This window comes from Doryrhamphus excisus, chromosome 7, assembly GCF_030265055.1.
Source record: "Doryrhamphus excisus isolate RoL2022-K1 chromosome 7, RoL_Dexc_1.0, whole genome shotgun sequence".
Classification (NCBI taxonomy): domain Eukaryota; kingdom Metazoa; phylum Chordata; class Actinopteri; order Syngnathiformes; family Syngnathidae; genus Doryrhamphus; species Doryrhamphus excisus.
In genome coordinates this window covers 10,022,128-10,043,414 of record NC_080472.1, presented here as the reverse complement: position 1 = coordinate 10,043,414, position 21,287 = coordinate 10,022,128, and the positions used below count along the sequence as shown (strand labels likewise).

Sequence of the window (21,287 nt, the reverse complement as noted above, 5' to 3'; positions counted from 1 at the left end):
AGCATTTTAACTAATTTACTCATGTCTAAAAGCAAATACACACATGGCATGATGCGGGGACACTATAGGACTGCCTTAACAGTTTTGGGACTTGGTGCTTTCTTGCCAGATGCTACCATGCTAACTGTTAGCATTGTTAGGTTTTTATGCATATCTAAATGAAAATACACACATGGCATGGTGTATGGACTAACGATCGACCGATACATCGGCCGGCCGATACATCAGGCCGACATTTGCGTTCTTTACTTGAATCGTATCGGCTGATATGTGCGTGGGTTCGCCGATGTATTTTTCCACCGCATGATTTATAGACAGGCATCCGCCAGGCAGCTTTGTGTTGCCAGAAGTCCCTGCAACACACGCAGTCGCGGTACCCCTACCCCACAAAGCTTTATGGGTTGTCCATTTACTTTGCATTTGAGGTACTTGAATGATGTCTGGATACTTTGTACTGTGTTGATTGGAACGGCAGTAGTGTCAGCGCCAGCTGGGGAAGAGCGACACACAGTGGTTCATTTTACTGCAATTCCGGCACTGCTTCCCTTCCCAAATACACACATGGCATGATGTGGGGACACTACGGGACTACCTTAACACTTTTGGGACTTGAGGCTGTCTTGCTAGGTGTTAGCATGGTAGCCGTTAGCATTTAAGCTAATTTTACCCAAATGCTGATACTATGTGGGAATGCATAAAGGGAAGATTTGATGACTTTGAGTGGTAATGTGCACAATTGTGGTAGTTCCATGCTAAGTAGCTAATGCGAGCGCAACACTGGACTTCAGCCATGGTCATCACATTGACAGCCCGTCAATAACAGCTGTAACACCAATTTTAACTGGCATTTCAATGCAAATATCAGAAGAGAGATGTAAAAAATGCAAATGGTTAGTAGACACTTATGCCAAGGTAGCACTGTATATGACAATAAAAACAATACCTGCACTGCTCCAGTCTCGGGCAGGCCATGTAATCTGTGATAAGTAATCTGTAAAATAATATTTTTTGTGGGTGTTTTCAGGTTGCTGCAACAAACATGACTTGGCACTGTAAGTTTTTTTTTAACCACTAAAACATATCTATTTAAACACTGTAGATTGCAGCACAGCCACTTTTCAAAAATTAGCCCACTCCTATGCTTCCATGATGATTGCATGTGCACATTTCAGACACTTGATGCAGTGTAAGAGTACTCACCTGTCAAGATATCATACGCAAAAACAAAACAGCAGTGCAAGGGAAAATCAGGAACTTGTGACTTTTAAGTATCCTTTATGCACATCTGAGAAACCATTTTCAGAGCCTGTACTCCTCAGTCTCATAAGTTCACACTTAAAAAAGCACGACAGTGGTATGCCCATACAGAGATTGTGACTATAGCACAAATGTATACTCTTCATTTAACTCCCATAAAAGTAGAGTGCACCAAGGGAGTCTTGCATCAGACTTTTCTAGTGACATTGTCTTTGAGCATACTCAGAATCAACATGCTACCAGCTCTAATGTAACTACTGATTCGGATGAAGAGTGCCCAGTTCAGAGCACACAAATGCAGGATGATGAGCAGTGTGGTACTTCGAAACTGAAAAATCAGCTCAAACTTAATGCGGCGTCTTTATTTCTAAAGATGCAGGCTATCCTTCAAGTGTCAAACACAGCTACACAAGAAATAGTTGACAACTTGAATCGGATCTTCTCTTCATCTCAGCCCTTGATCAAGGATGCCATTAATGATATATTGCAGAGACATGGTCACAATATTACAGATTCCACACTCAATGACATTGTCAGTGCTGTCATGGACTCTAATGTTGTATTTAGTGCTACTTGCAAAGGTGCAGGGTTGTCCTCTTACAAGCGAGGAAAGACATTTAGAGAGCACAACTATCCATTGGTAATGCCAGTAGAGTTAGGGTTAACCCAGGTGAATTAATTGCTCTAAACCAGGGGTCGGGAACCTTTTTGGCTAAGAGAGCCATGAAGGCCAGATATTTTAAAATGTGTATCTGTGAGAGCCATATACATTTTTTTAAACATTGAATGCAATAAAATGTGTGCATTTGTATGTAAGACCAACAGTTTTAGATACAATGGGCTCTAATTACATAGACCAGGCACACTACCCCACGCCAATGGGGTGTGGCCAGCACACTTTCGTGAGCAGCGCAGTGTCCAATAATAAATCAAATACTTGCTGCCATTAATGCAACTTCTGCTGCTGCATAGTTTTGAACCGTATTCAGTACACGTATTTCATTCTTTTGGCCATCTTCGTCAAAAGGCTTGGTTCTGCAGCTTTAGCTAGGCGACTATTTGACTAAAGGAGGAAAGTTTACATTTACATGTTTTTTTTACATCTCAATGACCGAGGTAGACTACCGCATTACCCAGTAATAATCAAGTTTTGGTGTTTGACCTGGAAAATATCATCAAGAAAGATGGATATGGTCGGCCATATTGCAGTAGAAAATAGATGGACGAATTAAAATGCATAAGAAAGAAATGATTTTTAATATTATTTTTAACAGTGATTTCTGTGATGTTTATTTTAAAATGTTAGCAAACATAAATTTTTATTGTGGTAAATGCTTGAGAGCCAGATACAGTCATCAAAAGAGCCCTACCTGGCTCCCGAGCCATAGGTTCCCTACCTCTGCTCTAAACAGAAGATGTACACCTAGCACGCCAGATACATATTGACGATCTGGAAATAGCTAACCCTCTTGGCACATCACGTAAAGTTTACAAACTCTGTGCCGCCCAAGTATCGATCAGCAATGCACACTATACAACTGACTGTGCCAGCTAAAGTGACAGACCTCCAGAAATATGGACATGCAGCTGTACTTGCTCCACTGGTCCATGATCTTCACACACTCGAACAGGATGGTGTTTTCATTGAATCTGTTGGTCAGAATGTGAAAGGCACCATCTTCTGTGTTTCTGCCGACAACCTGGCTGCCCGTGGGTTAGGCGGCTTTATGCATTATGTGCAAAACTTCAGAAAATGTCTTGAAGACAATGGCAGTGAGACACCAGCACATGATGGCCCATCACCTTGCTTCAACATCATTTTTCAAGCCAAAAACACAAACATCCAGGGTTGAGTCTGTCTCTACCAGAAGTCGCTCAGGCTCACATCTGAGGACAAACAACCAGTGACACTGTCTATTGTACATCAAAGGTGACCATTAATGGCATAGTCTATACCAGTGGAGTGTTTGTGTCTGTTGGACTCAGTGGGGGGCTGTCTAAATTTTGCAGACAAACACAGATCTACCTTGTGATTCACAATGTCTATTTTCTCTGTTATGATTATGACTCCTGGTATGTAGAGCATCTTCGATCCTGTCAGCCACACAGGGAAGCCTGTCTATCCAACTGCAATCGGAATTCAATGATACAAGCCCACTATCTGCATACAAAATAGATGGGCTACTGTAGGTTCATACAAGTGAGACAAAATTAAGACCATGGTAATGGTAATGGTAATGGCTATGGTAAGTAATTCTTCACAAATCAGAATTTGTACATTTATTGTTTTTTTTTTTAAAGATTTGAACTTTTATCTTTTAACCTCCCATTTCATTTATTAAATCAATGGCAGCTGAAGCCGCACAAAACACGATCCTTCGTGTCATCGAAGCAGACCCTGTCAGAAAATTAAAACTCGGCTCCCGTCCAGCCTTTGTTGGTGGACTGATTGAGATTTTAAAAGAACAACTGGGATTGGACTGTAACTTCACTTTGAAATATGAAGATCCAGACTTCAATTGAAAGCTCACCTGCCTCGTTAACATTCAAGAATTACCTTTCTCTCTGCTTTCTGTACTGTCCTATCCACGATGCAGGTGTATGCAGAATTTCAACGCATTACTAACCAGAACCTTCCCAAGACTTTCTACGCCGAACTTGATCGTCACACTCCTCGTTTAATGGCGTTATTTTGGCAGAAAGCTTCCACGACGGGCAAAACTGCAGACGCGTTGGCCGACATTTTCAAAGTCCATGATACACAGGTGATTATACATTTCACAGGTGAAGTATTTGTGTAATGTTGAGAATTTAAAGCTTTAAATAAGTGTTTGAATTTCACAAATGCACCAGATAAGTCAGCAGGTTATTAGTGGAATTATGTGCAGATTATTATTATTGTTATTATTGTGGCAGCTAATATAATGCGTTCACTGGCATTGGGTTTGATTAGTAAACTTGTCACAGTATTTAGACTATTTTAATCTTCTTAGGAGTCACATGATGTCCACACAAGGCGGGTCACTATTCTCCATGTCCTTCCTGTGTATCTGCGTGAGGAAGTGTCTGGATTTTTCAGAACATGTGTGGTAAGTCCCAGTTAAGAAATATCAAGCCTATTGTACTGTAAATGAACCTATTCATATTTTCATTTCATTTACTTATGTATAAAGGAAACACACATTAATATTTCTGTAAATGGGCCAGTGTTCAACTGTGCAAACATTTGGCAAGATGTTTAGAAACCTTAAACGTCTTTCAAAATCTTTGAGACCCGTAAAGACATTTTGTCCACTCAAAAACAACTGCTCTAAAAAAGTATGAGATAAATATTTTTTCAGATTTTTTTTCACAGCTCTTTAATAGATTTTTTTTATTTGGTTTTTAATATTTTATTGGCCTTTTCATTTTTTCAGGATGATATGGATGAGCCAGACCTGGGGGATGCGTCAGTGGTCCTCCTTACAACCTGTGGTCCTCCTTTGACAATGCCGCAAGCCCAGTTCACTACCACCCAGAGAAAATGATTGGTCGACCTCCCCAGGCTTGCTGATGCCTTTCTGGTAATGTTTGGCCTAATTTATGCTCTACATCTCTCCTATCCGAAGGGACTGACCAACACATTTGAGTCCACACAGAAAATCCTGCTTGGTCTGGATAACTCTAAATTGTCACCAAAGCTACAGACTGTCAAAAATGACCTCATGTTACATGTGTAACTCTACACCTGAAAAGGAGTTGGGGGTTCTGAGGGCTCACCCTGTTAGATCATAGTCCACAAGAAGAATATGTCATGGTCCATGGTGACTATTGTTCAACTGTGGATGTTCAAGTTGCTGCTCTACAGTATTCAACTGGTGTTTAGCATAATGGCACAAAGTTGTTGATGTAATATACATTTTATTGTTGTTTAACCGATATTTTAAATGTTTACACTGACATTTTGTTTTGACTGATTTTGAATATTTCTCACCACTACTTCTAAGTTAAGAGTACTTAATATGTTTAAGGCAACCAGTTGCCACAACTATTATTAAATATGAAGGTAAATGATTTTGACTTGAAGCAAGTCAATGTTTTTGAGTCGTGTGTAATCGGAAGATTGAAAGAAAAAGCTAATAAATGTTAAGTTTGTTGAACATGAAATCCTGAGTTTTCATGCTTGAAATGATAAAGTTATCTTTAGTTATTGCAATGAGAAAGATGAATGAATTATTTGAGTACCATTTACTGACAATTTTTGAGTTGGCCTAATCAGTAATTCAATTTATGAGTAATTTAAAAGTATATCTAATATCAACTCCAAATATTTAAGCTCTGATATACTCAAATGTTGAAATGAGTTTATGAACTCCAACAAAATGTGGCAACTGATTGCCTCCCTTTGTTTGACTTCTGCTAACTTAATTGGGTTTACAGTATGCTTGAAAATGCTTTTCTTGCACTTTTTTGATTAAAGTTAAAAGACATAATAATTTCTACTGAAACAGAGGGTGAAGGGAAAGAAGGACAAAATGCGTGAGCTTCCAGGGGAATGATAAGATATTATCATTCCATTGTACACCTTCAAAATGACAAAACGTCATTTTAGATTCAACGTTTTGACACCAAAAATCTTGTTGCCTGACACACTTTTCACAAGAGATTATATTTCAAATATATTAAATAGATAAGTATGCAAACTACCTGGCAGAGGTTCCGTTGTCTGACTCTGGGCCACCGCCTCATCATCAGTGGGAGAAGGGCTCAGGTCTACCAACGCAGGTGCGACTTGAGGTTCTGGCTGCAGAACAGCTGATGAAGAAACACACAATATAACCTGAACTGCGTTAAATGTTTTAGGGGCAGATCAAAAACGGCAAAACATTTATTGTTTCAGCCACACGGAAACCGACCTGTCGCCATCATTTGACCAGAAGGGGATTTGACGACAATATAATATCTGATTATTTCGCATTTGGATATTTTGTTTTCTCAACTTCCAAAATGCTCCTCACTGAGCTACCACATTATCATGGCGGAGGAGTTTGCGTGTCCCAATTATCCAAGGAGCTAAGTTATCAGGGCCTTTTTTCTGGGCGTTTCCCCTTGCCCAGACGAGGGGGTCACCGGGGCCCCCCTCTGGAGCCAAGCTTGGAGGAGGGGCACGATGGCGGCCGTCTGGTGGTCAGGCCTACACCTATGGGGCGACATGGGCCCAAAGGGGTCGGGTGCACAATGAGCTGGGTGGCAGCCGAAGGTAGTCCTACAGAATGTGTATTGTTTTCACCTAGTGTTACGATCCTGCCTGGATGGAACTATTTATCTGTCACAGTGCGGACTAGGGGTGTAATGATATATTATTAATAGTGATTAAATTCACAATTTGTGGACGCCGATACAATTCAAGGACGCTATTGGTTCATGTAGAACAATAACATTCAAAACGATTCAGTAAATTTGAATCGATTCAGTAACTTTTTTCACAGTGTGACTGTGAAATAAATACCTGGATACTGAACAATGCAGCTGAAGTTTCCTAGAATCCTAGATGTTGTTTGTAAGGGAATGAATGATGAATAATGCTGACATACTTAAGAATAAGTAATCAATAAGTTAAAAATACAACAGAAAATCAGGATGAACAGAGGTTAGTATAGCTTGCCATGATGAATTATTGACTATATAGTGCAATCCAAACTTGCACTCCTAAATTATCAAATTTAGGAGCACAGTAAAAATGTATGAGCGATGTGAAATTTTTTAAATACAACACAAATTCATTCTTAATCTCAAACAACGTATATACCAGGGGTGCTCATTAAGTCGATCGCGATCTACCGGTCGATCGCGGAGGTGGTACTGGTCGATCGCTGGTCGATCGCGGCGCGACATTAAAAAAATATCATCCTCGCATCAATGCCGTCACTTGATTGATATACAGGGCAGCCATTCAGATGACGACTGAATGTTGCCCTTCGGGCGACCAATCAAATCAAACAACGTCTCTAAGTGCAGCAGAACTTACGATGTCAGCCTATCATCCATCCCCGTTACTTGATTGACATACAGGACAACCAGTCAGATGACAACTGAATTTTGACCTTTAGGTCACCGCTCATGCGTAAACAACGATGCAAAGTGCTAAGCTAGTTGGCAAATTGCGTCAGATTTTAAGCCCTCGCTAAAGTTTATGGTCACTAAAATGAGTGAAGGAGCTGGACCAAGTAAAAAGGCAAAAACTGGACCAAGTAAAAAGGCAAAAAACATATCACTTCCATACGGATATGGAATATTATACGGATATTATGATACGGATATTATCCATGACTGATAAACATTTGGAAGTGTGCTTGAGGCTGGCTATCAGCAGCTACTGTCCGGACTATGCATCCCTGGCTGGTTCAATTCAGTGCAAGTCATCAAAGTAAACTCAGGTAATTTCAAAAAAGTTCAATAGTTAATTATGTGTGTTTTGCAATATTGGCTCATTTGGTTATGTAAGGTACATCAACATACATTGTACGTACAAATAATCCTCAATACATTTGAAAATAAATAGATGTTTTGCATTTTTGTAGTGGGTAGATCATTTTGACTCGGTCATTTTAAAAGTAGCTCGCATGCTGAAAAAGTGTGAGCACCCCTGGTATACACAGTAATGCACATGTGCACTCTTACATACTATAAGCGTGCACTGTGTATAAGCGCACCCCTATACACAGTACCATCATAATGCCTACATCTCCGTGGGACTGCGGTACACAAATATTAATGTATCATACAAAGCCTGGCAGACGACATCCTCTACACATGTACTAAACTACACAGTCACATAACACGTCAAATGCAATTACACTACTAATCGTGTCTTTCATACATTTTGCTACTGTCAGGTTTGGGAAAAATGTAAATTTTGTGTCTACACTTTCAGTTTTTTTCTTGTTACTTCATGCTTTTTGTTGTATTTTTCCAGTTGTAATTTAGATTTGTCTCTACAATGTGTTGTTCACGGCCCCATGAATAAATGAGGCCCACAAATGGTCCGTACTGTTCACCCCGGGCCCACACTACACTGAATCCGTTCACAAATTATTTGTATTTTTAAAAAGCGAATGAAAAAATAATAGAATGTATCCTGTTGTTTATGTGTCTTGTGATGCAGAATAGGGTAAAGTAGTGAAAAGTGTAGTCTCTTCAATGCAATATTAATTTATTGACGGTCCCTATTTTATCTATACTGTTAATTGTCTTTTTTATTCCATGTTTGCACTAAAAGGAGCTGCTCTCAATCTCATTGTACATGTGTATAGTGACAATAAAGGCATTCTATTTTATGTGAGTGGGACCTACGTACATAGCAACACTGTTGCTACGGAGCCAAAAATTCAACTGCCAAAGTGAAATGAATATCCAACGTGAAAAACTAACGTCCCCATGGTAAACAAGTAAGGTGACGGAGCGTTAACGTCAGGTAAAGTACACCTATTCATTGCTGGATATTTGAATAGGGCCACCGTATTCACAGTATAAAGTATTATTCATTCATTTTCTACCGCTTTTCCTCACGAGGGTGCTGGAGCCTATCCCAGCTGTCTTTGGGCGTAAGGCGGGGTACACCCTGGACTGGTGGCCAGCCAATCACAGGGCACATATAGACAAACAACCATTCACACTCACATTCATACCTATGGACAATTTGGAGTTATTAACCTAGCATGCTTTTGGAATGTGGGAGGAAACCGGAGTACCCGGAGAAACATGCAAACTCCACACAGAGATGCCCGAGGGTGGGATTGAACCCTGGTCTCCTAGCTGTGAGGTCTGCGCGCTAACCCCTAGACCACCGTGCTGCATAAAGTATTATTTGTTGTAATTTATTGTTTAGCTCACCTGATTAGTTGGGAGAAGTCCGGCGTAAACCGTAAAAAAAATGGGTGAAAAGTCTGGTGTAACGCATCAAACAGGGCACTCTTTGTAAACCGTGAATCCGGAGGTGTTTAATCCTGTGACTGGTGCATCCTCCTTTGCACAGTCCCTATTTTTTTGCACAATTTCAGCCAAACTAGCAAGCATGGTTTCTTGTTTGTCCGTCCCTCAAGCTGGCGGCAATCACCCCCACACTCAAAAAGTCTGGTCTCGATCCCAATAACCTCTCCAATTTCCGTCCCATATCCAACCTCCCCTTTCTGTCCAAAATACTTGAACGTGTCATAGCTGCTCAACTTCAATCTCACCTCAACTCCAACAGCCTGTTTGAATCCTTCCAGTCCGGTTTCCGGTTTCCGTCCCAAACACAGTACTGAAACAGCTCTTCTTAAAATCACCAATGATCTTCTTCTCTCGTCCGATTCCGGCCATCTTACCATCCTCATCCTCCTAGACCTCACCGCAGCCTTTGACACCATTAGCCACTCTATCCTCCTGTCCCGCCTCAAAACCAGCCTCAATATCACCGATTCTGCTCTGTCCTGGCTCTAATCATACCTCACCAATCGTCAACAGTTTGTGCACATAAATAGCTGCTCCTCCTCCATAGCCCCTTTACCTCAGGGTGTTCCCCAAGGTTCGGTGCTTGGTCCTCTTCTCTTCATCCTCTACATCCTTCCACTTGGCAATATCATCCGTCGACATGGCCTCAATTTCCACAGCTACGCCGATGATATTCAATTATACATTTCTACCACCTCCATCACCTCCAACATCTACTCCACCCTCACCAACTGCTTAGCTGATATCAAAACTTGGATGGAACAAAATTTTCCTCAAACTTAATAGTGACAAAACAGATATTATCATCATCGGTCCCAAAAACATCACAATGCCCACCCATAACTTCTATCTTCAATTTGACAGCGCCACCCTCACTCCATCCCCGCTCATCCGCAACCTTGGTATCCTCCTGGACCCCACCCTTTCATTTGAACCCCACATCAAACAGTTAACCCGGACTGCATTCTTCCATCTTAAGAACATAGCTCGACTCCGTCCATCACTTACATTCTCTGCCGCTGAATCCCTGATCCATGCCTTCATCACCTCCAGAATCGACTACTGCAACAGCATTCTCTACGGTACACCGTCCAAAACCCTCAACAAACTACAATATATTCAGAACTCCGCTGCCCGCCTCCTCACCTCCACCCGCTCTCGTCAACACATTACCCCTGTCCTTCAAAACCTCCACTGGCTTCCCATTCCCCAACGCATTCACTTCAAAATTCTTCTCATCACCTACAAAGCCCTCCACGATCTGACCCCCCCATATCTCACAGACCTGCTCCATCCACACGATCCCCCGCGTTCCCTTCGCTCCTCAGACTCCAACCTCCTGGCACTCCCCTGTAAGACCAAGCTCCGAACCTGGAGAGACAGAGCCTTCTCCATCGCTGCCCCCACCCTCTGGAACTCATTGCCCCATTCACTCCATGCTTGCCCTGACCTTCCCACCTTCAAAAACCAACTAAAAACCCACCTCTTTAAATCTGTTTTTAATGTTTAACTTTTTATACCTGACTGCTGTGTCCCGCCCCGCTTTTAATCATCTTTTAACTGTGTATTAACCAATGAATGCTGTATTTTGGTGTGTCTTCTATTCTGTTTACTTGCTTTATTCAACTTCATTTTTCTGTAAAGTGTCTTTGAGTATCTTGAAAAGCGCTGTACAAATTAAATGTATTATTATTATTATTATTGTTTGGATTTATTTCATAGCCAATGTGTATACCAAACGATTAAACGTTGTTAGAGGTTTATTTTTAGAGGGCTTCAAAGTCGAAATAGGAGTATCCTAAAGACATCATTATAAGTTGTAAACTGTTGTATTACAAGGCCCAGAAAAGGGAAAGAAAAATGTGTTCATGTTTTCACATAATGATGGGCAAAATTCCCCCAAAAGTGCAGTTCCCCTTTAAAAATAATAAACACGAAAAAAAGACACGTTTTTACCCATTGTATGAAGTTAAAAGGCACCAAAAACCCCTACAAAAATTTAAAACACTGCGGCTGTGCGGGCGAATACAGCTATTGTTTACAAGAGTAGTTATCTGCTCTCGCAAGCGTGGTTTCCGCAGCCAAAGTGGACGCTCGCCGCAGTGCCTACCAGACTCAGTGTGAGTGGCACTTTGCGGGAAGACGGAGTGGCTCAGGATCGGAGCGGCAAAGGATTCAGTGCCTCAAGCACTGCCAGCAGGCTTCCATGGCATGCACACACAATGGCCGCAACAATTCCTTGCTTTATAAAAAAAAAAAAAAAAAAAAGTTAGTTGTACGTCAGCTGCAACTGCATCTGCAGTGCATCTGTACTCTCGTAGTTGCACAAGATAGCTTGTACATCATTGAGTGTCAACGTGAGAGTTGCCGAAGCGAACAAAGAAAAATTGTAGATTCATACGCAGATATTTTACTCCAGTTTTATTCACTTTGTATGGACTTATTTCAGGAGCAAAATGCAAAAGAAAGGGTTGGAAAATGTACTCTCACGAGTGCTCCCTTTTTAGCTCTTTTACTTGCATAGTCTAATTTCTAGGTGCATGTGCACTTTACAGCCCTGCCACTACAACTCCCATGACCACCACATACCCGGAAGACGATGATGACACAGCGATATCAAGTTTTTATCTTTTAAAACAAACACATATTTATATGAAGCCTGCCTGTACTCAAATGCATTGGTTTATTTCCTAGTGTTGATTACCTTTTAAAACGATGTTAGATCGATATATGTCGTCCAGAATGAAAAACTTGCTAAACAAATCGATATATTCAGCTATAATGTTGGTTCAATCCATCCATCCGTTTTCTATGCCACTTATCCTCACTACAGTTTCAGGGGTATGCTGGAGCCACAGCTGACTTCGGGCGATAGGCAGAGTACACCCTGGACTGGTTGCCAGCCAATGGCAGGGAACATCTTGACAATCATTCACACTCACATTCAAACCTATGGACAATTTGGAGTTGCCAATTACCCTAACAGTCATGGTTTTGGGATGTGGAAGGAAACTGGAGTACCCAGGCACGCACAGGGAGAACATGCACACTCCACACAGGGATGTCCAAGCGGAGAATCGAACCCAGGTCTTCCCGATCTCCTGACTATGTGGCCTACATGCTAACCACTGCTAACCATGCGGCTTGGTTCAATCAATCTTAATAAAATCAGTAAAAAGGTGCTGACCAGGGGCTTCTGTCTGAATGCTTGGGTATATTTCCTCTCTGGTGGCTTGGTGTAAAACTGCAAAACGCTCATCATATCTTTTCTGGTCTCCTCTGACAGTTCGGTAAGCCTGTGAAAACAACACAAGTAGTTTGTTCATTGCGCAAACATAAACTGAGTGCTCAGGTGGATCAGAACCTCCACTCACATAGATCCCTCCACCAAGGCAGGCTGCCCCAACCAAGAGGACATACAGCTGATTTTCCTTGCCACCCCCGACAGGCCCTGTTGCCATGTGAACCGCAGGTAGATCAGCTGGTATTCTGCCATGGTTCAAACCTGTAAACAAAAAGCAGGCAAATGCATTGTATTTCCCATTCATCTGGCACACTTGTGCTGCGGAGTAGGGTTGGGCATTTGCATCGATCATTGTCGATGGGAACCGGTTCTGACAGTCTGATTCTGTTGGAATCATTCATTTTTTTTAAATTCCAGTGCCTATGTTCGGTGATTGGTCAGCCCATGTTGACCGCCAAAAATGGCAGCATAACACCACCATAGAAGAAGCGGCAGGTCTGTTTTCATCTCTTTCAACCATGGACAGTGTGAGAAACTGCACGCTAGTTTGTCTGACATTGTGCAAAAAAGGAGGCTTGTGCTTTGGAGGGTGCGCCACTCACAGGATTAAACACCTTCGAATTCACAAAATAGTACCCCGTTTTTCACACACTACGCCAAACTTCTTCCAACCAATCAGGTAAGCAAAAAATAAATGACATTCATCTTGTACCAACATTGAAACAGCAAACAAATGATACTTTATATTGCAAATACGGTGGCCAATTTACCTGACGTTAACGCGAGCTTTAGCCAGGAAGCTGACCAAACCCTGCGTTAAGTGTTACCCAATTCACCTTTCTTGTTTACCATGGTGAAGTTAGTTTCCCATTGGATATTCATCTATGTAGTTCCCGCTCACATACTAGAGACCATCAATGTCATTATTATGGTTAACATAGTTAAGTTAAATTTTGTCTATTCTGCATCATGAGACACTCTCCAGTAGGGGTGGGCGATATTTGTTATATACTTAACTATACTATAACTATAACGGTATAGCGCAGGGGTGGGCAAACTACAGTGCAGGGGCCACATGCAGCCCATCAAGCGTTTGAATCGGGCCCACCAGTTGCTTTCCAAGTATTTCAACTTTTAACATATAAACTGTCAACATGACTTGCAAGTTGGATGTCTTATTTAGTAAAAAAAAAACAAACAAACAACAAAACTGTAAAACTAAATTGCATAGTTTGATGTGGTCTGACGTTTAAAGTGCTCCTGAAAAAAGGGACACGAGAACATACAGCTAATAGTATAAGACTTTTACAGATAAAATTAGACAAATAATTCAAGGAAATTAAAGATTAAATATATGTTCTGGCCCCCCGGACAATTTTGTTAACTCAATGCGGCCCACGAGTCAAAAAATATTGACCAATGATAGAGTCTTGATAGAGTCTGATAGAGAGAATGATAGAGTCTTCCAGTGATAAGACAATGACTTATACCAGTATAAATGATGAACGTGTTACACGCTGCAGCTGACTTTGATCAATAAGATTAATGAAATGCTGTAGGAACGTTCGTGTGGGGAAATATTTACTCTTCATACCGTTCTCACGATAAATATGGAGGACCAAAACTGCCAAAATAATAAATAAATAAATAAATAAAAGTGGAAATAAAAACAAAAATGAAAAAAAAAATCAAAAAATTAAATACAAAAAAATTAATATAAATGGAAATAAAAACAAAAATAAAAAAATATATACATAAATAAATAAATAAAAGCAAAAATAAATACAAAAATAAAAAACAAGATTCAAAAATTAAAAATAAATACAAAAATAAATGTAGAAATAAATACCAAAATAAATATATAAATAGAATTACATATCAATAAATAAATAAAAGCACTCTGCTCTCATATGTATTTATTTCATGCAGCAGACAATGTCAGCTTGAAATGCAGAAGGAAAAACTATTCAAAAGAGGGGGCGGTCCTAAGTGTGTCTTGGGTTGAACTGTTCGCCTATTGGTTGATCGACATGTGAGTGCGAAAATCGACTAGGTATGCCTGCAAACGGCCACAGCAAGAGGAAGTATACAGGGAGAAAAGTATACATTTACCGGGACAATAATGGCGGCGTCCACCAGGAAGTCGGTGTCCGAGCTGGAGATTGCAGCCATATTTACCGCCATTGAGAGTGGTGTGGTGACTTCCTCTTGCTGTGGCTGTTTGCAGGCATACCTAGTCGATTTTTGCACTCACATGTCGATCAACCAATAGGCAAACAGTTCAACCCAAGACACACTTAGGACCGCCCCCTCATTTGAATAGTTTTTCCTTCTGCATTTCAAGCTGACATTGTCTGCAGCATGAAATAAATACATATGAGAGCAGAGTGCTTTTATTTATTTATTGATATGTAATTCTATTTATATATTTATTTTGGTATTTATTTCTACATTTATTTTTGTATTTATTTTTAATTTTTGAATCTTGTTTTTTATTTTTGTATTTATTTTTGCGTTTATATTTTATATATTTATTTATTTATTTATTATTTTGGCAGTTTTGGTCCTCCATAATAAACACTAAACCGCATCTCAATATATACCTAACTCAACAGGTTGAATTGGCGATAAACACCGGTGAAGGTTGGCGGCACCTCGGAAAGTGAATGGAAGCTAGTGGGGTTAACTTCATTTAGCATGCTAGATGAGTACATCCTCGCCACTTTAATGTAAGGGGTGTTTCACAACAGGGGATGACAGTGTGCAGGTTCAGAGGACATCCTACCAGCCTTCAAAATAAAAGAGATATTTTTGCTGTGTGAACAAGAGTGTCATGAAAAATATCTTCCACATGCAATTGGAATTTCATGGGTGACTACATCTTCCTTAATCACAAGCATTTCCATTACAGTTCGTTGAAGATTTAGTAGCAATGTGTGCAGAGGCTGACATCCCACTAGAAAAGTTGCCAGTTTTTTACGAATAAATAAATGTGCCTCAAAATTTGTCACAAAAGTGTATTTCATGATGTTGTTCAAGGTTTGTAGCTTTTTATACAAGACTCTGCTGAATTTAAAGTTTACATCATTTTATATTGTTATATCACCATATTGTGATATATGCTAAGGTCCATATCGCCCAACCCTACTCTCCAGCAAATACAGGATATGCGTCCTTGTTTTTGAATTGCTCAAATTCAAACGATGCACAACTCTACTGAGGAGCTGAAAAACGTCAATCTCCATTTATGTTTATTAGTGTGGCTGGTGTACAAATGCATTGCATTCTATTGCTTCCAACTATTCTATTAAACAAAATATTACAAAAAACCCGTTAGTTTGATGAAATAAAAAATTTTTGAGTTTGTATTAATGGATTGGCTAATTGGCCCCTAATGGGAGGAATACTACTAACGATTATACTACTAATTATAATTGTAAAATACATCACAAGCTGCATGACAGTCATAACAGTGTCATTTTCAGTCAGGCACACGAAGGGTCTTGACTATTGAAATTGCTATTATCCTAAGGCAACGGCGGCGCTTGCTGATTGGCTAATTTCACTCTTTAAGGTGATAGCTGAAGGTCAGACGAGCACCTAAAATGTTGCTTGTGAGCAAACATTACACAATAACACGTACTGTTACTTCATCACAGAGATTATTATGCCCTCAAACAAGTAAATGCAAGCCAAAATCAGATTGCATACCTGTTCTTCTCACATTTTGCCGACATAGTGTTGACGAGGCTCTGGCAAGAGGAGCAAGCTTTCTCCACACAGTTCTACATTTCAGCATTGTGGCAACTCCGCTCGTACAATTCCTACTTCACTCGCCGACCTGTCGGGTAGGTGCGCTATTGCTAGTAGTTAACCTAATTCTAACACCTCCTGCGAGTAGCAGCACCACAAGGCCAGAGACAGGTCATATGTTTCGTAAGGAATCATGGGTAACTGTAAAGCGCTTCATCGGCAAAGATTGCCTACTACTACGACTGCTACTACCACTACTAAATGAACACGCTAAAGATGGCGCAGCACCGACCTAAGCTAATTCGCAATAACTTCATGAACTCTAAAATAACGAGGAATCCCCGATAAGTTCGTATTGTGGCTGTTATTTTTGGTGAGTCCAAATCTACCAGCCAGCTGATAACTAATAACAACATTTTCACCGGTTCGGGCTGGCACAACTTCAACCACACTGTAGTTCTATCCTGCTAGGATCTTTGGCATTGCAATCGTTTTGATTGGTCAAAGAACAGTTCGACTTTGAGCCAATGAAGGGAGTACTTCCTTGTGGAGGCGGCTCCTTGGGCAACACGCCGCAGCCCCCTCATTTGATCGCTTCCACGCATGCGTACAAACTGGTCGCCATATTTGAGCGGTACACGTTTGCGGTACACGACAGCGACTCAATGGGGTAGCCTAGCGATTGAAGTAAATAATGGACTGAATTGCACAATCACAGACAACAAACAGGCCGTCACGAATGCAAAAAAGTAAGTAAAATTAAACATTTGCAGACGAGGAATAAAAGTAAACATGACAAATTCTTATAATAAAATATTATTAAAATCAAATAAAGGTTTATTTATATAGCACCTTAAAACATCTGAATAGTGACCAAGGTGCTTCACAAGAGTAAAAACAAGTTACAGAAAAATAACAACAAGATAAGATCAAATACAATAAAAATACAAGCACAGAATCACACTAGAAAATCTAGAATCATCAGGCCTATATGTATATATATATATATATATATATATATATATATATATATATATATATATATATATATATATATATATATATATATATATATATACACACACACACATATACAGTGCATCCGGAAAGTATTCACAGCGCTTCACTTTTTCCACATTTCCACATTTTGTCATGTTACAGCCTCATTCCAAATTGTATTAATTTAATCTCTTACCTCAAAATTCTACACAAAATACTCCATTATGACAATGTGAAAATGTTTGGTTTTTTTTTACTTTTTTTGAATTTGAGCTTCATTTGCCATGAAGCTCAAAATTGAGCTCAGGTGCATCTTTTTTCCACTGATCATCCTTGAGATCTTTCTACAGCTTAATTGGAGTCCACCTGCAGTAAATTCAGTTGATTGGACATGATTTGGAAAGGCACACTGCTCTTAAAGGTCTGCCTAACACTGCCTTGTGTTAGACAGTGTTCAAGGAAGGCCCCAGCACCATGAAGGAGTTGAAGGCCACCATTAGAGTGAGACCAAATAGCCAGTCCATCTTCAGGAAAGCTCGACCGGTGCCTTATGCCCTCAGAGAACCAATATAGAAGGAACTGGGCAGACTGGCAGGACTGGGCATCATATCCAAAACAGATCGGAGTGAGTGGGCGTCACCCATAGTCGCCATTCCAAAGGCAGACAAATCCATCAGAATCTGTGGTGATTACAGGGTCACAATTAACCAAAGTGTGAAAGAGGAGACCTACCCACTACCAAACACAGAGGATTTGTTTGCTACACTGGCTGGAGGAAACTCTTCAGTAAACTAGACCTGTCACATGCGTATCACCAGTTAGAAGTAGACAAAGAAACTGAGAAATATCTAACTCTAAACACACATCTTGGACTGTCTTATGGTGTTTCCAGTGTGCCATCGATCTTTCCATAATCAACCCACACACTACTTAAGAAAGAGAGTCCTTGACAGTGGACGGCTCCGCGTGAAGAGGCTTTTGGCAAATCAAAAAGATTGTTACTACAGAGCAAAGTAGTGGTGCATTATGACACAACAAAACCACTGAGATTGATATGTGACGTGTCTCCTTATGGTGTGGGAGCAGTCATATTGCAAATTATGGAAAATGGAGAAGAGAAATACACCCAAATAGAGAAAGAGGCCCTCTCCATCATCTTGGTGTTAAGAAGTTCCATAAATACCTTTATGGTAGGAAGTTTGTGTCAAGTCAAGTTTATTTATTTAGGCCTTAATCACAGAAGAGCCTCAAAGGGCTTAACAAGCAGGCAACAGTAGACAACAGTAGATGATAGACCATATACGATAGACAAGATCCCCTGATGTAAACCCCATCAGGGCAAGGAAAAACTCAAAACCCATTAGGGAAAAAGAAACCTTGAGAAGGGACCGCAGGTGGGGGAATCTCCCTTCTAAGATGACCAGGCTGCAATGGATGTCGAGAGGTTAACATGTGACAATTAAATAAAAACAGAGAGTGTAATAGTCCAGGTCCAAGATATAATGCCATCCGAAGAGGTGGTCAGCCGCCGGTCTTGGGATGATCACCATCCGTCTGCTGCAGCGCCTCCACAAAGTAGGCCATGTCAGATGTTGTCTAGTTGAGTCAGGGTAACTTCTGGAGCAGCCTCTCCTGGAGGGGTGAGGGTATGTATATATATATATATACAGTCCCTGACAAAAGTCTTGTCGCTTATCCAAGTTGTAGGAACAACAAATAATAACTTGACTTGTAGTTGCTCAATTGGAATCAGAAATGACTTATATGAAAGGCAAAGCCCTCTAGATTATGCTTTTTATATCAAAATAAAGTTTTGTACCATTCATTGAGTTTTATCATTTAATTAGGACATAAAGGTCAGATTTTGCTTGGACAAAAGTCTTGTCGCATACAAAAAAATGTAGAAATAATACATATACTTAATGTTGAATACACAAATATGCTACAATAACATCAGAACATAAAGTCATTGTACCTTGGAAAAAAGAATTAATATTGTGTATGGCTTCCATGAGCTTGGAGGACTGCATCCATACGTCTTGGCAATGACTCAAATAACTCATCTGGAATGGCCAAGAAAGCAGTCTTGCAGGACTCCCAGAGTTCATCAGGCTTCATCGGCTTCATCTTCCAAGCCTCCTCCTTCATCTTACCCCAGACATGCTCAATAATGTTCATGTCTGGCGACTGGGCTGGCCAATCCTGGAGCACCTTGACCTTCTTGGCTTTCAGGAACTTGGATGTGGAGGCTGAAGTATGAGAAGGAGCGCCATCCTGCTGCAGAATTTGCCCTTTCTTGTGGTTTGGAATGTAATGGGCAGCGAGAATTTCTTTATTTCAGGCTATTGATGTTGCCATCATTTGCATGTTGCATTTGTTGCATTTGCCAAGGCCCACAGCTTGCAGAAAGGATGGACAGTGGAAAAGTGGCAGAAGGTTGATTTTTCTGATGAATCATCCATTGAACTGCATCCCAATCGCCGCAAATACTGCAGAAGACCTGTTGGAACCCGCATGGACCCAAGATTCACCCAGAAAACAGTCAAGTTTGGTGGAGGAAAAATCATGGTTTGGGGATACATCCAGTATGGGGGTGTGCGACAGATCTGCAGAGTGGATGGCAACATCAACAGCCTGAAATAAAGAAATTCTCGCTGCCCATTACATTCCAAACCACAAGAAAGGGCAAATTCTGCAGCAGGATGGCGCTCCTTCTCATACTTCAGCCTCCACATCCAAGTTCCTGAAAGCCAAGAAGGTCAAGGTGCTCCAGGATTGGCCAGCCCAGTCGCCAGACATGAACATTATTGAGCATGTCTGGGGTAAGATGAAGGAGGAGGCTTGGAAGATGAAGCCGATGAAGCCTGATGAACTCTGGGAGTCCTGCAAGACTGCTTTCTTGGCCATTCCAGATGAGTTATTTGAGTCATTGCCAAGACGTATGGATGCAGTCCTCCAAGCTCATGGAAGCCATACATAATATTAATTCTTTTTTCCAAGGTACAATGACTTTATGTTCTGATGTTATTGTAGCATATTTGTGTATTCAACATTAAGTATATGTATTATTTCTACATTTTTTTGTATGCGACAAGACTTTTGTCCAAGCAAAATCTGACCTTTATGTCCTAATTAAATGATAAAACTCAATGAATGGTACAAAACTTTATTTTGATATAAAAAGCATAATCTAGAGGGCTTTGCCTTTCATATAAGTCATTTCTGATTCCAATTGAGCAACTACAAGTCAAGTTATTATTTGTTGTTCCTACAACTTGGATAAGCGACAAGACTTTTGTCAGGGACTGTATATATATATATATATATATAGAGAGAGAATATATATATATATATATAGAGAGAGAGAGAGAGAGCGAGAGAGAGAGAGAGAGAGCGAGAGAGAGAGAGAGGAGCGGCAGTCAAACAGGCAGCAAATATTTTTAACTAAACGCTAAAGTATAGAAATAAGTCTTAAGTCAGGACTTGAACATTTCTACTGAGGTAGCAGCTTTAATTTTAACAAGTAGGGCATTCCACAATGTTGCGGCCCGAATGGAAAAAGCTCTAGAGCCCGCATACTTCTTTCTGGCTCTTGGGACTGCCGTGTTGTGAGGGCAGGTTTCTAGATGGAGCATAGGGTGCTAGTGCCAGTAACAGACCCGACAACAGAGTTATAAACAGAGTTTCCAAAGTGCTGCACAGACTAGTAAAATAAAAAGAAAAAATAAAATACAATAAATAAAGGTACAAATTGAGTTTAATCCAAAACTAAAAGATCAAATAAGAAATAAAATAATGAAATAGATATTAAAATATTAAAAACAAGAAGCAAAGCAATAAAAGTATGATACAAAATAAAACCAAAGAAAGAACCAAAAGACACAGGACCATATGACTCACTCCGAGTTAAAAGCCAGAGAATAAAAGTTTAAGACGAGACTTTCGATGTTGGGGGCCTTTTTTACTTGGGAGGGGAGAGAGTTCCATAGCTTGGGGCCAACCACAGAAAAGGCTCGGTCTCCCCTGGTCTTAAGTCTCGTCTTGGGTACCACAAGGTGGAACT

The 21,287-nt window shown here is 40.4% G+C and overlaps 2 protein-coding genes across 2 annotated transcripts in view; both read right to left on the bottom strand.

Annotated features, from left to right (window-relative positions):
- Nucleotides 1-5,932, bottom strand: part of ncapd3 (non-SMC condensin II complex, subunit D3) — a 154,408-nt gene extending 148,476 nt beyond the window's left edge. Inside the window, exon 1 of the mRNA XM_058077205.1 lies at nucleotides 2,628-5,932. The gene's annotated coding sequence lies outside the window, so the exon portion shown is untranslated. The remainder of the gene's footprint in view (nucleotides 1-2,627) is intronic.
- The window catches only part of aifm1 (apoptosis inducing factor mitochondrion associated 1), a 28,480-nt gene extending 12,059 nt beyond the window's left edge, over nucleotides 1-16,421 (bottom strand). The window contains exons 1-4 of the mRNA XM_058077219.1: nucleotides 16,184-16,421; nucleotides 12,603-12,733; nucleotides 12,416-12,524; nucleotides 5,944-6,051 (exon numbers count right to left, since the gene is read on the bottom strand). Coding sequence (XP_057933202.1) covers nucleotides 5,944-6,051; nucleotides 12,416-12,524; nucleotides 12,603-12,733; nucleotides 16,184-16,271 — 436 coding nt within the window. The 5' untranslated portion in view covers nucleotides 16,272-16,421. The remainder of the gene's footprint in view (nucleotides 1-5,943; nucleotides 6,052-12,415; nucleotides 12,525-12,602; nucleotides 12,734-16,183) is intronic.
- Nucleotides 16,422-21,287: the final 4,866 nt, after the last annotated feature.